The sequence below is a fragment of the Nasonia vitripennis genome, chromosome 2 (assembly GCF_009193385.2).
Source record: "Nasonia vitripennis strain AsymCx chromosome 2, Nvit_psr_1.1, whole genome shotgun sequence".
Classification (NCBI taxonomy): Eukaryota; Metazoa; Arthropoda; class Insecta; order Hymenoptera; family Pteromalidae; genus Nasonia; species Nasonia vitripennis.
The window spans coordinates 32,476,107-32,490,513 of record NC_045758.1 but is presented as its reverse complement, the minus strand read 5'-3'; the positions used below and the strand labels follow the sequence as shown (position 1 = coordinate 32,490,513).

Here is a 14,407-nt window from a genome sequence, read left to right as displayed (position 1 = left end):
CGTGTGTACGTTTTTCAATTTAAAAAAACCGCTGCCAATTCATTGGCACGTAGCTTCCTCCAACTAAATTTATAGTACCAATAGATAAAATATTATTTAAATATACAATGTTAATACTTTTTTTTTAATATTTTCAATCTCGATTATTTTGCTGAAGGAGCAATTAAAAAATAATACAAAATATTGTGGATCTGAATAAGTTGGAATTGAGTAGAGGGTAACTACAAAAGAAAAGTTTTATTTATATTTCAATTGTATTATTAATATTTTACAATATGTCAATGTTTGTGATTAATATGTTGCGTCAAATATCTCTTAGACGTAAATTTTCGATCACAAATGGTACAAACCGAACCACAAGTAGCAACGTGCCGTTTCATTGATCCACTCCTTATATATTTTTTACACTCTTCGCACCTCATCCTTTTAGAAGAGTGCACATCTTGCTCATGTTTATATAGATTACGCACTTGTTTACCACATGTTCTGCATGTTTGTTTCTCATTGTCATGAAACTTTATGTGACGACTCAAATTGCTTTTTTTCCGCTCAATTTTTCGCGAAATTGATGTGTTTCTTATTTCAAAAACCTAACGACTCATTCCCATTCCTCTTTAATTATACATAATCATATTGATAAACTTTCAATAATCAAACTAGTGTATTATGTACAACAAAGATTATAAACACAAGAGAAATGTATATTTTATTATTTTTCTAATAAAAAAAAAACAAGTGAATATCTTGAGACTTTATTTTTTTACTCTACACCACTTCTTTTAGAACGTTGATTCACCATTTGCATTATTCATACACAGTGTCGTATATCAGAACTCCGAATACCAAATCAATCAATTATCAGGTTCCAAATCTTGTGGATCTGAAACGGATGAAATCGTCGAAAAGTTTAAAATTATAATTAAAAAATGTTAAATGTATTGTTTTAATAAACAAACAACATATTTTAATGAAATATAATTTGAATTCAATATATTTCCAAAAAGTATTTTTACTGCGTTTAAGCAAGCCATCTGCGCAAAGAATGGCAGTACTCATGTACTATATGTCATACTGATGTGTGTGTGTGTGTATATATATATATATATATATATATATATATATATATATATATATATATATATATATATATCATTTTGACATAAATTAATAGGGAGGGACTTTAACGACGTGCAACGACACCTTTAGTTTTAGCTCTTTACTTGAGAACCGCTCGACAAAATCGTTTCAATTTTCAAAAAAAAATTGAAACCTTGATATCTTAAGAACCATAGGGGTTTGGAAGCTGCGCAATGAACTTAGCCAAAACACATAAAATATCTACTTTTTCCCAAAATCTCAAGTGCAATAAAGCCTTTTTACTTGTTGTGTTTTACACAACTGTACTACTTACTGTAATCGAGGCACAAAAAACTAATTTTTTCCAGTTTTGGGATGATTGGAAAAAACGCAAAATAGTGTTTTTCAAAAATCAAAAATTGGCCATAATAAAAATAGGTAGAAAAATAAAAAATAAATGTTTTTCCCGAATTCAGAATCTAAAAATATGCATGTAAAATTTTATTAATATTGACCGAGTAGTTCGAGAAATATTACGGTATATACACACACACACACGCACACATCCATACGGACATTTTCTAAAAACACGTGATTTGAACTTCTAACACACCAAAAAGTATTTTCTAGAAGTTTTGACGAAACTCAAAATTTTACTATTACAAAGCTTCCTCTAGGAGGAAGCAAAACTATGCTCGGTTTTGCCTATCGTTTTCGTCATCTCTCGACGACAGAATTTGCACATTGATTACATTCTGAAATTGAGCTTCCTATACAGCACGTATCGAAAAAAGTTTCACGCTTCTCTCTCTCTCTCTCTCTATCTCCATCAGCTTTTCATATCGTCAAATTCGCCGGCCCGACCGAATCCCGATAAAAAGCATTTTTACACTATGCCCGCCAAAGAAACAATGCGCCATCAATGTCGACAAGATTACAAGCAACGCTGTTTTCAGCCGTATCATCGCGCACAAACCCGCGCGGCGAGCACATGCCATTTCATTATACGAGGAAGAATTCAATCTGCCCTAATGACGTCCTGAATCTCTCTCCACTCGTTGAAATAAAACTCCCCGGCTCGGCGCGTTCGTTGTTTTTTTTTTCTCTCTTATCGCATCAGCCGACCGCCTTAGCTGCTTCTTTTTTCTTCCTCCTCCTCTTCTCTTATTTATCGCAATCGGGATAAAAAGCCGAACGACACCCTTTCCTCGTGCTAATCCCGAGCGCGAGCAGGGAAGAAACTAAGACTCACTTGATCGATGACGATGCTCGAAGGTGGACACGTGGAGAGAGGGAGAGTCCGCAGCTTGTGTGTCTTGAGCTCGAGTTGAGGTGAAACGGCCTTCTGCTTCTGACGCGCCGGCTTATTATCGCCGCGGCACGAGGAAATTCAATCCTCTAATGGGTTTCATCGTGCGCGATATATAGAGCGAGTCAGCTGGTACCGCGTGGGTGTACGTGAGCTTTTGAACGACTAATTTGAAGTGCTTGTGGATTGTATTCATTAGCGGCCTTTTTCTTTATGGCTATTAACTATAACGAACGCGATGTAGCAGCAGTGTACGAGTCAATTTTAACGAGAGCTAAAACCGATTCGAAACCGGACGAGCTTTTATTCGAATTCGAACACAGTTGACGTGCTCGTTTTACACTTAGCCCAGTAGAATAGCCGACCTTGGCGCTTCACCTCGTCTGTGTGTATGTGTGTGCATAAAACGACAGCTGCAGATGCGAGCGCAACAACGCGTTAGGAGCAAAAAGCTCCGGATTTGCTCAGACGAGAGAGCGAACGCTTTGAAAGGACGCGCGAACCAGAGATATATCAAGGGGTATTCAATTACGGCGTTAAAGTACGGCCGCGCGAGGCAGAGAGTCAATCTGTCATATTGCGTTAGGAGCCTCGTCGCCTTATCCGCAATAAATATAGAGACAGAGAGAGAGAGAGAGAGAGAGAGAGAGAGGGAAAAAAAAACGATGAAACTGTCGGGGAAAGACAGTTTTTTATTGCCAAGATTCGGAGCTTTTATTCCACTGATGAGCATTGTTCGGAAATATTTGATGGAATTTTTTCCGACGGTTATACATGATTGATCGGCAATTGTTTCTAGATCAATGGGTTGGATAAACTTTTCGGAGAATAATCATAGGTGCGAGAGAGTTGTGTATATACGGGCCTTTGATTTTGTGCGATTATGCTTCGGCATTAGGTGTTTGACACAGGTCCACACGATGACCAAGACAAATGAAGCGATGCCGATTTGTACCGTTATGCTAATTAACGAACTTCTCGGGACGATAATGAACAATTACAGCGAAGCTTCGATATGGGAAATGGTAAGTTTGCGCTCATTACGAAACAGCTTCATTTCAGATCAGACATCGACGTTGAGTATAGCTTTGAGCTTCAATTTATTCTTGCGGCATAAATTGATTGCAATAAGCTGCCAATCGCACCGCATCAGTGCATCTAACAACCCGACGTAACAGCTTCGAGCTTCGATATAACATTACTAACGCACACACATTTTCTACAATCTCGTACAAAATTTTTCAACTTCGCGATACACATTGTGTAGTGTCTCACCGCGTTTTCCCTCAAAATCGTAAATATTCATAGAACAATTACCGGCAACCCAGCAGCAGCAGAGAAACGCTCAGCCGCACCTTCCGCCTCTATAAATATCAAAACACACCGAAATTCCATCATCGCGCCGCAAAGTACGTCTTATCGCGAAACTTACGCTTCCTCTCTCTCTCTCTCTCTCTCTCCCTCCCTTTCCGCGCTGCAACATAATCGCGGCATTATGAGGTAGAAAAGCCGCCGATGCACATAAATCGAGAGCCATTTCCCTCAAGCTCGGCTGAGCTGCTTATATTGTGCGCTCCGATGTTATAATATACAGACACATATGGGCGCAACCTTGAATAATAGACGTCGCGGTGGTCCTGATAAAATATGCAACTGGAGAGATGTGCACACGCTTGGGGAAAATTGCGCTGGATATCCGCTGGATTTTTCATTCTCGTCGACGTGTGCGCGTAGACTAGGAGTTGTTGTGCAGAACCACGAGATAGGTCGTCATGGCGCCGGCGATCTGTGCAGGAGAGCGAGTAATTATACTGGGCTATTTAGTCGAGGCTATTTAAAATAATGATGGCTTGTGGGAACACATAACTATATATGTAGTTCCGTCGCGTAAGACTTAGAAAATACGGAATAACGAGCGTGCAGTGGGGTATTAATTTTCGCGAAATGTTATAACGAGTATACGCATGAGCTATACCGCGTGAGATGCGAGAACAGCTTTACCGAATATACATTGCATGATGTTCCACGATAATTGGAAATTTGAATAGTTCGAATTACTAGCAGTAGCGAGTTTTTAAAAATGCTGATGGAAATTCTGTTTTGAGAAAAACAAACTTATCAAATATTCGCACACTTATTTTTCGAAAAAGAGCTTTATGAGCTTCGAATGCAAACACACGCGGCGAACGAAAAATGTGTCAAAATGTAAACTTTCGACTCCACCTGAAAGCTTCGGATAATAAATAATATAGACATGTATTTGTGTGTGTTTTTTCAACATTTCAAGGAAAATCCGTGGCCCGTCGACACAGAGATATGAAAAAGTGCGCCTGTCGGAGAGAAAAATTCGAGATTAAAGTTCGCGCAGAAAAAAGAGAAACTATAATCTTGACCGAATCATCGTGTGCTATACGGCAGCGAAGATTTATCGCGAGACGCGTTTTAATCTATATCTCGCCGGCTCTCGTTCGTAGTTTCGAAAAAAAAGTAGAGCCAAACAAAAGACTTTCGCGGAAGAAAATCCATTTATAAAGAAACTTACGGACAGAAGCAGGGGCAAATCGACCTGTATGAAACCACCTGCGGCGGAGAAGTGCAGTTGCCGTAGACTGAAATACACGCCGACCTCGAGGCTGTGCTGGAATTGGAAACGGTTCGTAAAGGCGAACAGTGTGTCGAGAGAGAGAGAGAGAGAGAAAGTGAAATATCCATCCTAGTTTGCTCACCTCCAAGAGACTGCGCTTCCGGGAAAAGCTCGTTTGCGGCGCGAACGCGGCTCTCCCGACGCTGTTGGCCTTTAATCGAGTCGAACGAGTAAATTCCAATGCCCATGAAAAAAAAAGTAAAAAAAAAAGGCACTCACCTCTCGAGCGGTGTAATGGCAGGCCAGAGCTATGAGCATGAGATTCCCGATACAAGCGGTGACGAGGAGCGACTCCCTGAGCATCAGCAAAAACTGACCACTGTCCACTAGCGTCTCGTTCATCGCGTAAATCCTGGAGAGCGCGTTGAGCCACATAGTGAAGATCCAGAGCAGCAGTTGGAGCGAGTAGCAGGAGTTTATCGTCTCGGCGGCGTTTGCCAAGGAACAATGAAGCCACCAGATGTCCTGCAGCTGTATTGCTCGACGAGCCGAGTTGGGATGCGCTGCTGACAAAGACGCGATGTGAACACACACACACACACACACACACACACACACACACACACACATTGCGCTATACTGTTTGGGCTAATGCTGAGAGCTGTACGTATAAGAAGATGCCGGGGCTGGGGGTATATTGCGCGGAGAGATGTCTCGGGGGAATGTAGCTGGTCGCTCGGGACGCTTAAAAGTTCGCTTTGTTATTGCGCGGGGCAAAGTTGAGAGGAGCATGGGTATAAGAATGTTGCCGCGCGTTATTATAAGCTTCTGTTCTATCATCGCGCTTATACGCGTGAAAATTTTTCCAACTCGTATCTGCATCGGATTGTAATATTTGTTTTTATTTTTCGTCAAAAGGTACCGCGATAATTTTGAACGTAGAGAGTGTATGCAACGAATGAATAAATCTTCATCCACTAGTGCAAGACCAACTTTCCAAAAAAAAAAAAAAAAATCACTTCCAGCTGCATCTGGTACCCGTCCCAATCCTCTCTGCCATAGGAGTATAAATAAATAAACACGTACCGCATACGCGCGCGCGCGCGCGCGGGACAAGTTTCTCAATTTCTCCCAACCCCCCGCGCGAGCGGCTCTAAATCACGTCAGCAATTCGCGCGCGCAGACAGCTCGTTCGTCTTCGAGTCAACTATATACGAGTGAAGTCGTGTATGGGATCTATTTTTGCCCGCATGCTCGCGAGCATCGTTGTTATGCTCCTCGTCTTCTCTCAGAGTAACGTATACGCGTATAGACTGGAGAATCTTTCTTATAGGAGGTCGTCGTGATGAAATTACAGAGAGAACAGGATGTGGATCAAGGTTCAGGACAATTTTCACGGGGAGTATGATTCCTGTAAGCCCTGGTTGTGCTAATGCGATCAAGTTGTAATTTCGCGTAATTTTACACCAGAGCTGTTTAATTGCCTCGGATTATGCAAGAAGCCCAGCCAGCTCCGCTCGAGCGTTAGGACGAGTAATTATATTCCGCGCACCGGCTAATCAAAAAATGTCCGCTTGATCGAGCTGCGCCGTGATTTTTAGCCGTCCGCGCCGAGAGTAGGTGGTGTAATTCTATAATTATTCATCGTTCTGTACGTCAAACGAAAGTATATTCTATCGAGTTCACGATTGAGTTTTCAGTGTAAACGTTCGAACGTTCCTCGGGAAAATGACGATATTCCGAAATTTACAGCGAGGAAACGCGTATTCACTTGACGCATCGGCGATCGAAGATAAAAGTACGTGCGAGATGTAGGTCAGGCGCGAGTCGAACTCCGTAACAGGGCGTAAATCAACAATTCCCTCTCGAGCTTTGTGTGCGCAGGAAGATATGTGATAAGATCGACGTTTGCTCAGCCGATACTATACCAGCTCGACCGACTAATAACGTTTCACTTTTCGCGCAGCCCAGATAAAACGCAAAGAGAAGCTTATACGAATATATAACGCTATACACCAAATGTTTGTATCTACACACGAGCTGCAGCAGAATCTCACCTTCGAGCGGCAGTAACTCGCGGAGATATCGGAAGCGCTGGCGCAGCAGGATCAGCAGTCCGGCGAATTTAATCAGCTGCATGGAGATGGCCGCGTTGGCTATGACATACGTGATCGCATTGAAGAGAGGATTGGTCATCTCGCATCTGCGGAGAGAATGAAAAAAAAAAAATCACGCCGGCATCAGCGTTTCTCTACGCAGAGCTTCCTCTATGGATTGCTTTCACCGCGAGGGATGCGTCGAAAAGCTCGACTCGCGTTACGCGTCATGCGGGTGAATGGATAACGGAAAAGAAATTTTTCGAGATTTTTCAATTTCAGAGGCACACCAGCTAGATTGACCCTCGAACTTTGTTAAACGTTTTTATTTGCTCGCAGGAATTCGAAAAGTTTGAATTTCGAAAAGCACCGAGCGCGCGCGATTTGCTCGTGCATATTAACGAGTGCAGAGTCGATTCGAAAGAATTTCACATTTTCAAAAGCTCACTTGTAGGTAACGTATCCCACGCCGATCCAGTAAGCGATGATCGTCCCAACGAGCATCCAACAGCAGCATCTGAGCTTCCAATTGACCGAACGCTTCCGTCCGTAACTGACGGCCACGTCGAAATTCCTGAGCTGCAGAAGAGCCGATCGGAGCCTCTCGTTCCAGCGCATAGTCAACGCGTCGTCGGCTAAGAAGCAGACGTAGGCCAGGAGTGTCCTCACAGCGGTCAAAGCGAGCATGTTGCGCTCGCCGGTGTACACCCCGGCACAGATGAGACGTAGACCGTAGCAGCAGCAGCAGACGAAGCCCAGAGCCCAGATGCCGGAGTAAATCAACCCGGAGGTGGTCAGGAGGACGTCGCTGTCGGTCACACGGTGAGGCGCGCAGCCGAAGAAACGGGCCGCGTAGAAGAGCGGCTTTATGTCCGAGAGGTTCACCATTATGCCGCCGCCTGTGAACGCAGACGCGTAAGCGGCTTTAGTACTGTTGATTAGTGGAAAATTTGTTCACGTCGACCTAATTAACCAACGGGTGAGTATTTCTTCCTAGGGGTTAAGTAGATTGCGCCCGAGTTTGGTCAGACAGGCGGACATCGTGATTTTCTTGCCCGTTTCTCTTATCTGCTTCGCAGATTACGTACGAATATCAGCCGCTCCGGAAAGAGAGAAATTTGCGTCAAAGAAAACGAACTGCTCGATCGATTGATTTCGAAAAGGCGGAGCGATGATTATATTATTGTTTTATACCTCCCAGCTTTTCGAATACATCCCGGCGTGGAAGGCACAAAAAGCCCCGCTTCGAATTCAGCCGAGTATACGCTCATTCGAAAGAAGGAAAATAATGCGCGGAAGTGTATATAGCTTCGATTCGAGCGATGATTTCGTTTTCTTTCCGAGGAAGTTCCAGCGTCGGCTAAATAATGCATAAATAAGCCGGCTCCGGGAAACAAAGTAAGTGACCGAGCTGTGCGGGAATTCTGAAAGATTAATTCTCGGAATCGCTGAATAAAGCGCGTTACGTATATGCGATTCGACTTACATCAGCGGGAATTCAGACTGGCGTTGATCCTGCATTACGGCCGCTACGATAATGCATCTTCCTCCGAATATCTGATTATAATTATACAGTAAAGACGAGTTTGTTTACAAGATAATCAAAAGTTTTACAAATCTTCTCGACGACTCGAATTTCGCAGCCTCTTGCGAGAGGGAAAAAATTCGGCAAAATACAAGCCCGCGCACAATTGGTCGACGAGAAAAAGCTAATTGAAAACTGGCCGACGAAACCAAGACCTCGACTACTCGAGAAGCAAAAGTCAAAGGTTCTTTTCCAACGTGTGTACACAGATGATGCGATAGCATCGAAGGCACGAGTAATGAGTGCTTTTTTTGGACTCGGCAAACATCTTGCGACGGCGATCGATATCGGCGACGAAGTCCTGTGCGGTGAGGAGTGAGGTTTGCACTTCAGCGGCTATTTTCAAAGTGGCGCTAAGGGATCAGCAATTCGACGGCGACTTCAGGATGACGAGGTACGTGGTCATGGCTCCGGCTATCTGCGGTTTGAAGAAATGGCAGATGCGTGAGTCGTTGGATTTTTTTTTTATCGGCGATTTTTTGCCTGGTTGTTTTGTTTATTGGGTTAAACTATATTCGATTAGTAAGTAATCCCTGGCTGCTACTAACAATCCATTTGTAAATACTACGCTTCGTATGCATATGACTTCGATGTGTTCAATATCATGATACCGCCAGCTTGCGAATCGAACGTATTTATTTGCCTTTATTTCGAAGGTAAATAAGTAATGTTCAATATCAATATCTCTGTTGATATTCAGTACACATATCGGTGTATTGAAGCTTCGTTTATACAATTATCAGTAAATTGAGGGTTTCATTAAAAGAGCTTTGTTCGTGGACGCAGTAACAATAAAATATTTTTTTGTAGAAGATAAAATTGTGAATTTCAACCGATAACCTTCTTTTAGCGAAAAATATGATATTTGTACGATAACGAATTAATTTTTTCTATGCATGAATCGCAGGGTCACTTTCACGCGAGAGTAAAAAGTTAATTTATAACAGACACTGATTGCGAATGAAAGTTTTAATCTAATTTCTACTGTTTAAAAAAAAAACAGAAAACTCCGATTAACAACATAATTTAACAATATAGAATGTACACACTAAATTCTCAGGTAGAATAAACGAAATTTCCGAGGACAGCAGGCAGCCAGCGCATAAAGAAATTACATTCCATTCTCCCACATCAAAGCCCGTTTGACAAAAGATCTGCTCTGAGCTCTCAGAAGCAGGTCGTCGTCGTCGTCGTCGAGTTCTTACCTTCAGCAAAAGGGACAGATTAATTTGGAAGAATCCAGAAGCCGCGCTAAAGTGTAATGGGTGCAGCGCGAAGTATTGTCCGATGTAGAACTTGTCCTGAAAATCAGAATAAGTCAAGCCGCGTTAAAGCTGCAAAATTGTGTTCTCATGGCAAAAACTCTGTTTTCCACGTGCTTTCCAATCTCAAAGCTGCAGATTATTATTTCTCCCCGCGCGGGCAACCCAGTTTTTCGAGTTCCACAAAGCTCTAGCTCTCGACCGCTTGGAAAAATGTGATGCGAGTTTAATGCCACGTCGGTATTACATATAAATATATGCGCGGGGGGAAGTCGAGTCTGCCGCAGGATTTACCGCTCGCGCCGCTTTGGTCAAACGGAGGCGCACTTCATCAAGTCGAACACGAGTAACTGGCCTCTGTTGATAAATCTCGAGGTGCGAGAATTATCTTGATACAGCTCTCGGCCTCTTTTCTGTCTCGAGCCTTCTAAGCCATTATGAATTTTCGTCGTCGACGCGCGACGCCTTATACTCAATAAAAGAAACTCATATACACCCCCCGTTTTATTATGACTCCGCGTAGGCGTCGGAGCTCCGATACCTTTGTGAAATAAAACAAATATATAAATAACGACCGCAATGCAGCAAATTCGAGTTTGATGAACCCCGGAACATCCCACCGCTGTCACCGAGAGATGAAAACGTTATGCGCGACTGCACAAAAAGCTCGAGTAAAAAATGATCATTGTGTCTCCGCTCACCTCTTTGTCCTGATGATCCACGACGCGTGAGCGAAAGTACCTAGAGCCCGGCGAGAAGACGACGGCTCCGACTTTGTTGGCCTGCGAACACAGAGTCATCGCAGGTTGGCTTAGAAAAGCATTTTTTTTTTCTCTCTGCCTCTGCTTTCGGCAATTACAAAGTGACTGCGTAAACGCGGGCGGACGAAGCGTCAGTCGGGCGACTAGACTTTTTAAATACTCATTGCTTGTGCTAAAAGCGCTTTTGCGCTGTAAAAAGTTCGTTATTGCGGCATCGCTGCGGAAAGTGTAATAACCAGCGGTAATAAACGGCACACGTGTGGATAACCCACGAGTTGTTATTATTATCTTGACCATCGTAATTACGCAAAGCTTTTCGAATTCCGAGGTGCGCATATCGATCGCCTTTTGTACAGCAGTACAGGTATAGTGAAAAAAACAAAAGAATGAAAGAAAATCAGGGCAAGCGAATCCTGCTTTTATTACGCTTCGATATTTCATCCGATTCCTTGCCTTTTTTTTTCATCTTCGAGCCTGCCTATACTCTTTTTTCGACGCGAGACATTTCTCATATACTTTCGGTCCGACCGTACGCGCCAAACCGGCCGTGAAAATTTTTCCTCCTCATTCGCGCCGTTCCGGATATATATATATATACGCGTTCACAAATCCGAGAGCGAATATCAATTTTCTGGATTTGCCCGAGCGTGAAACCGATGCTGATTGTCGGTGCTCCTTCATGTCGCGGTCGGGCTTCGAGAATTTATTGTTCGCTTTATCGCGAGGGTTTAAATAAATATACCAGCTGATTTATTCATTCGCGAGAGACCGAAAATTATTTCATCATCCGGACACGCGTCGATGCGCTTTCACTTTAAAATCGTGCTTTTCCGAGGCCGAGCTTGATTTTTCAAAGTTTTTGCCTGTATCTTCCAACGTTCCGTTCGTCCGTGAAAAGTGCAGAGACGACTCGCAGCTGTTCGTTAAAACTTCAAGAATATAAACATTGTAAAATATACGAAGGGGAAAAAGCTCGTATACCTGCGTCGAAGTAACGTGGCAAACTCCGGCGATGAAGAAGACCAACGTGACGAAAATGAGCACAAGGCCAGCGTCTCTGGCGAGCTTGAAAGCGTCGATGCTATTTTGCGGCTGACCAAAGTCGTTAATCCTTGAGATCGTGTTGAACGTCAGATTGGCGAACCAGAGCATCAACTGCAGCGAATAAAGCGAGTTGACGTTCGCCGCCGCGGCGCATAGACAGCTGTGCAGCCAACACACGTCGCGTAGATGAAGTCGTTTCGGCTCGCTGTCCAGCTCCATCATAATCGAGAGGAAGCCTGAGGGAAATTTGCGGTGAAAATATGCACTTCGGAAAGTCGAAAGTGTTTGAGCTGAAGTAAAATGGAAAAGTTTCATTCAGTTGGCGTAGTCAAAGCTTGGAAAGAGAGAGAGAAACTCTTTTATTTAGACGCTCTGTGCTTTAAGATTAAATAAAATTTCATAGCAGCGTTGTAAAACCTGGAAGCAGCATCCGATGCAGATGTCGAAACCTCAGCAATATCGAGGTGATAAGCGCGACGAACTTCATGACGGCGATGGATAGCGGCAGGTAGAGATAGACGTAGATAACTGCTGCCATTACACCCTCGTAGGGCTCGTCGACGTAGGTGAACCAACCGATCGCCAGATAGTAGGTGATCATGAAACTGTAAATGGTCCAGCTGTGTATCCTCATCAGCCTCGCGTTCGTCTCCACGTCGTACTGAGGATAACGTCGTGTCTTTATTATGCCATCGATCGTGAAATGCCTCAAACAAGTATAATATTCCCGATACAATCCCCAATTTCATCACAGCCTTTAAACATCATCCCCCCCCCCCCCCCGCGTGTTTTGAAATCCCAATAAGGAGTTTGTTATTCGCCGGTCCGTCAAATATTTGCCCACAAACAGAATTTTCCTCGATACAGCAAACAAACGCACGAAATTGAGAAAATTATAAAATATCGACGTACCTTGACAGCCAGGTCGTACTTCCTCACGCAGTCGAGCGCGTTCTGGAACCTATCATCCCTGAAAGTGCAGACGACCAAATCCACGAGAAGTGCAATGACGGCCAGAGCCGTCCTGGTGACCGAGAGTATCCGGAATTTCGTTTCGAGATCGCTGTGGGTGTACAAGTTCAAACGGTTGTACAGAGCGTAGAGATAGAAGCCCAACCAAGGCACCGAGTACAGTATGCCGCGCTTGGAAACGTTGATGCTGGAGTTGGTTATCGCGTAGGGCGCCAAACCGAAGACTCGAGCTATGAGGAAGGTTGGACGGATGTCCTGGATCGACGAGCTCGGTGAGCTGCCGCTGGACGAGTTTTTGGCGTAACTCGCTTTCCGAAGCGGCGGAAGCGAAAAGTTCACCTGGAACTTTGAATCACTCTGTTTCGCTGTCCTCTTCATCGTGTCCGCGGTGAAACGATCAATTCCCGGGCAGAAAAGAAATTTACACACTTGAAAAAGACACGCACATGCTCGAGATAAAATCTGTCACCGGACATCTCCCAGAGAAGGAAAAAAAATCGGCCTGAGTGATTTTCTGATTTTCGTGTACGTTCGAATCGAGCTTTTGCACCGGACTGATCGAGACGTCGTCCGCTAAGCGTCGCGCTATACGAATCAATAATAACGAATAATCTGCAGCGACGCTTAAACTTATCGCCCGATAGATCCGGAGGGTAGGCGTAATTACTGATCGCATTCTGTTATTGCACCGCGAGCTTCGGAAAGCGATTTACGTAATGACGACCGGCGTCAAAGTTACGAGGCGGTTGAAAATATACGAGTAGATAGGGGCGCAAGGAAAACAAGTCGGAATTTTTTCAGGGCTGCGGCTTCTCTTCGCAAAGTTTTGAGAAAGTGGGTCGAGAGCGTTAAAGTTGGATCTGCTGATTTTTATATACTCGATGCTTTTACGCTAGATTTTTAAAATGTCCGGAGTGCAGCACGCGCGCTGCTCTTTCTTGTTCCGTTGACGATACTTTGCGATAATAAGGACCTTTTGTAATTTAGCACAAAGAAAGTTACCGAGAAACTGCACAACAGCGTATTCGTGTTTACAATAGGGTCTGCTTGCGGTACACGACTTAGTTCAGAAAAATGTTCAGAGACTCTCTATACGACTTTTCGAGTCGATGGGAAAAAAGAACCTCGACCGATACTACGCAGTCGTTCAATTCACGCGCGGCTCGTAAACGTCAATTACGAAAACGTGCACAAACAAAGCCCGAAAAAAACGACAACAGAAAAACATCGGTATATAACGTATACGCGCAGCTAACAACATTCTAATCGACACCCATCTGTCTCCCCTTATTTTTTTCGATGAACCGCTCATGGCTTACCCTCAGACTACGGGGCGAGTGTCGCCTTATCGATGCTGAGTCATTCGCATTCGACGCCAACGTTATCCTTCACTTTTCGTTAACATTTCTTCTCTAGACTACCGTTATTTGCCCATCGATAATTTAAGCGAAATCTTATACCTTCTGCGCGCCTATACTGCCGTAAACTCGATGTGCGTAATTTATGCGCCGAAGCAGAGCTGCATGATTAAACAATATGTTATACCTACGTTCACTCGGTCGCTCTTTGCGACTATGAGAATGCTCGAAAACAAATGCGCGTTCTTAACGATTTCCGATCTTATCGCGATTGTTGAAAGCCGCCATATGTCGCTCTAAAAACTTTTTGCAACTACGAGATTACGGCTGCATTGATTGCGAGTATTTTGAAAATGTTC

The 14,407-nt window shown here is 43.7% G+C and overlaps 2 protein-coding genes across 5 annotated transcripts; both read right to left on the bottom strand.

Moving 5' to 3' along the window:
- Nucleotides 1–231: 231 nt before the first annotated feature.
- Gr7 (gustatory receptor 7) lies at nucleotides 232–14,394 on the bottom strand. 4 transcript variants are annotated; one of them, XR_004226766.2, is made up of 8 exons: nucleotides 8,553–9,014; nucleotides 7,515–7,965; nucleotides 7,028–7,173; nucleotides 5,250–5,533; nucleotides 5,113–5,181; nucleotides 4,929–5,024; nucleotides 3,998–4,172; nucleotides 232–880 (listed from the first exon to the last, which is right to left on the bottom strand). XR_004226766.2 is itself a non-coding variant. In XM_031924097.2 (7 exons), exons 2-7 carry the CDS (start codon nucleotides 7,952–7,954, stop codon nucleotides 4,122–4,124), a joined length of 1,086 nt encoding a protein of 361 aa, XP_031779957.1. In that variant the 5' UTR covers nucleotides 7,955–7,965; nucleotides 8,553–9,014; the 3' UTR covers nucleotides 1,675–4,121. The 4 variants fall into 4 exon arrangements, 3 of the variants coding, with proteins under 3 accessions (XP_031779957.1, NP_001177426.1, XP_031779956.1); XM_031924097.2 differs by lacking the exon at nucleotides 232–880 and having other exon boundaries at nucleotides 1,675–4,172; NM_001190497.1 differs by lacking the exons at nucleotides 232–880; nucleotides 3,998–4,172; nucleotides 4,929–5,024; ... (2 more) ...; nucleotides 7,028–7,173; nucleotides 7,515–7,965 and adding exons at nucleotides 9,857–9,952; nucleotides 10,615–10,695; nucleotides 11,656–11,954; nucleotides 12,136–12,379; nucleotides 12,631–13,068 and having other exon boundaries at nucleotides 9,013–9,069.
- Nucleotides 4,122–7,954, bottom strand: Gr10 (gustatory receptor 10). Its single transcript, NM_001190507.1, has 6 exons — nucleotides 7,515–7,954; nucleotides 7,028–7,173; nucleotides 5,250–5,536; nucleotides 5,113–5,181; nucleotides 4,929–5,024; nucleotides 4,122–4,172 (listed from the first exon to the last, which is right to left on the bottom strand). The coding sequence occupies exons 1-6, from the start codon at nucleotides 7,952–7,954 to the stop codon at nucleotides 4,122–4,124; spliced, it is 1,089 nt and encodes a 362-aa protein (NP_001177436.1).
- Nucleotides 14,395–14,407: the final 13 nt, after the last annotated feature.

Bases quoted from the DNA above. Each gene is read 5' to 3' on its own strand.
- Gr10 (NM_001190507.1), bottom strand. From the start codon at position 7,954: ATGGTGAACCTCTCGGACATAAAGCCGCTCTTCTACGCGGCCCGTTTC. The intron at 5,182-5,249 runs GTGAGTGCCTTT...ACTCGATTAAAG, and splicing joins GCCATTACACCGCTCGAGAG to GCCAACAGCGTCGGGAGAGC. The intron at 5,025-5,112 runs GTGAGCAAACTA...TTCCAATTCCAG, and splicing joins GGAAGCGCAGTCTCTTGGAG to CACAGCCTCGAGGTCGGCGT.
- Gr7 (XM_031924096.1), bottom strand. From the start codon at position 13,068: ATGAAGAGGACAGCGAAACAGAGTGATTCAAAGTTCCAGGTGAACTTT. The intron at 12,380-12,630 runs GTACGTCGATAT...CGTTATCCTCAG, and splicing joins AGTACGACCTGGCTGTCAAG to TACGACGTGGAGACGAACGC. The intron at 10,696-11,655 runs GTATACGAGCTT...CTGTGTTCGCAG, and splicing joins GCCACGTTACTTCGACGCAG to GCCAACAAAGTCGGAGCCGT.